Genomic DNA, 1,725 nt, shown 5'->3' with positions numbered 1-1,725 from the left:
CAAGCGACAAGGCGATTGGCAAAAGAAAGCACAGCCAGGAAGACGGAAAACATGGAGAGCTTAAGCTGAAAACTGTAACTTCCCATCAAAAAGCCCGATTTACGGTTCTTTAAGTAGGACAAGAACTTATTCACTTCTGTTCTCGAAGCAAAAGTGAATCTACATTCTTGGCCATGGTAATCATCATTTTGAAGAAGTGGCTGCTGGTTGGGTGACTCTCGTTCCAGGTGCTCGCGAAACGTTCCTGGACAAAATTCGTTGACTGTTGTGCAAAAGTCTTCATCGTGGATTTGCAGTAACTCTGCTAAATACAAGGGCACCACCCAAATAACAACAGTGTAGATCAGAAAACAAACAAAAAGACCGGTGTGTACAGCGTTGTTTTGCCGGAGTTCCTTAAAACCTTTGAAAATATCGGCGAATAAGAACGGTGTGGCGATAATCAAAATGATGTTATGCGTGACGAACCATTTCGTAAGGTGTGAGCAAGATGAACTTACTTTTCTTGAGTAGTTCTCCAAATGATTGTAGATCGCTTCCTCGGTTTTTCCAGTCCACTGCCGGTAAATTGCTGCAAGCTGCTGCAATCGCGCGCAACAAATCTGCTGAAAAAGGCACATTGTCCAGGATATGGCCAAAGAGTTTCCAACTCCGTAAATGTTCGTCGGGTAATTCAACAAGCAGACGATTTGATTTAGAATGCCGTGCAGGAATTTAAACGAGGAGTTACACTGAAACTGGGTGTTTATCCATGCTTCAGTATTGAAAAAGAGCAAAACAAGAACGACTAGCATAAAGAAGGAGAGAATAATTCCTATCTTAAGGCGCTTGAGCTTTTCCCTCAATGCATCCTTAAATCGAAGATTTAAGTTGAAGTGAAGGATGTTTTCTTCCAAGTCACGCGATCTGAAGTACACTACACCAAACAAATGGCTCAAGTACATGCCTAAATCGATGGCCAAAAAAACATAAACTTCAAGTGATTTCCAGTTTTGGGTTGCTAACACGTAGAAGTCTGATAAAATTACTTGCAACAAAAGAAGATTTACTAAAAATGGGTAGGCATATCTTTGAGTCCATCCGGCTGACGCTGGGCACCACAGCGAAAGAAACCGAAGCATCCATCGAAGAACACGTAGTTCGTCGGAATAGAAACCAAGCTGTGTTCGGTCATCAGTCACTGGAAATGTTGATTGAGTTGTTTCTTCTGGTTCCTCCTGTACGCTAACGTACGAGCTACTATCGTCACTTCCATCACAACTGATAATAAATGTTGTATCGTCCATGATCGGTGTTTGATTAAGAACAGGTCTAATTTCTTTCAAAAGCTTATCAAATACCCGAGAAAAACAAATTGTAATTGAATACCCTCCGAATGAAGTTACTTTTGCGAAAAGACTACCCGAACAAAAATAACCGAAGACAAAATCATTCATATTCAAGCAGGAAGTGATTTCTAGCTTTCTTGCTTTGAGTTTCTATTTTCTGAGAATAATAAAGCAGGGAAATAAGATACCTTTGTTGACGTCATTATTTACATTTTGGTTTTAGCATACAAGTTGCATATTCACATCAAAAGGTGAAAGAAACTTAATGAAATATCAAGTTTTAAGCCTTTCAGCTTTGATCACGAGCCAGTTATTAGCCATGAACACTGATAAAATGTTTGGGTGACGAAGGCGCTCATGATCCGATACTTTAAAAGCATCGCATTATTTTATCAGA

General features: G+C 39.9%; 1 protein-coding gene across 1 annotated transcript in view; it reads right to left on the bottom strand.

The window, feature by feature from the left end:
- The window catches only part of LOC137999185 (uncharacterized), a 7,963-nt gene extending 6,488 nt beyond the window's left edge, over window positions 1–1,475 (bottom strand). The window contains exon 1 of the mRNA XM_068845032.1: window positions 501–1,475. Within this exon, the coding sequence (XP_068701133.1) occupies window positions 501–1,436 (936 nt within the window). The 5' untranslated portion in view covers window positions 1,437–1,475. The remainder of the gene's footprint in view (window positions 1–500) is intronic.
- Window positions 1,476–1,725: the final 250 nt, after the last annotated feature.

Source organism: Montipora foliosa, chromosome 4, assembly GCF_036669935.1.
Source record: "Montipora foliosa isolate CH-2021 chromosome 4, ASM3666993v2, whole genome shotgun sequence".
NCBI classification, from domain to species: domain Eukaryota; kingdom Metazoa; phylum Cnidaria; class Anthozoa; order Scleractinia; family Acroporidae; genus Montipora; species Montipora foliosa.
The sequence above is the reverse complement of the archived record's forward strand: the minus strand, read 5'-3'. Positions and strand labels throughout refer to the sequence as shown.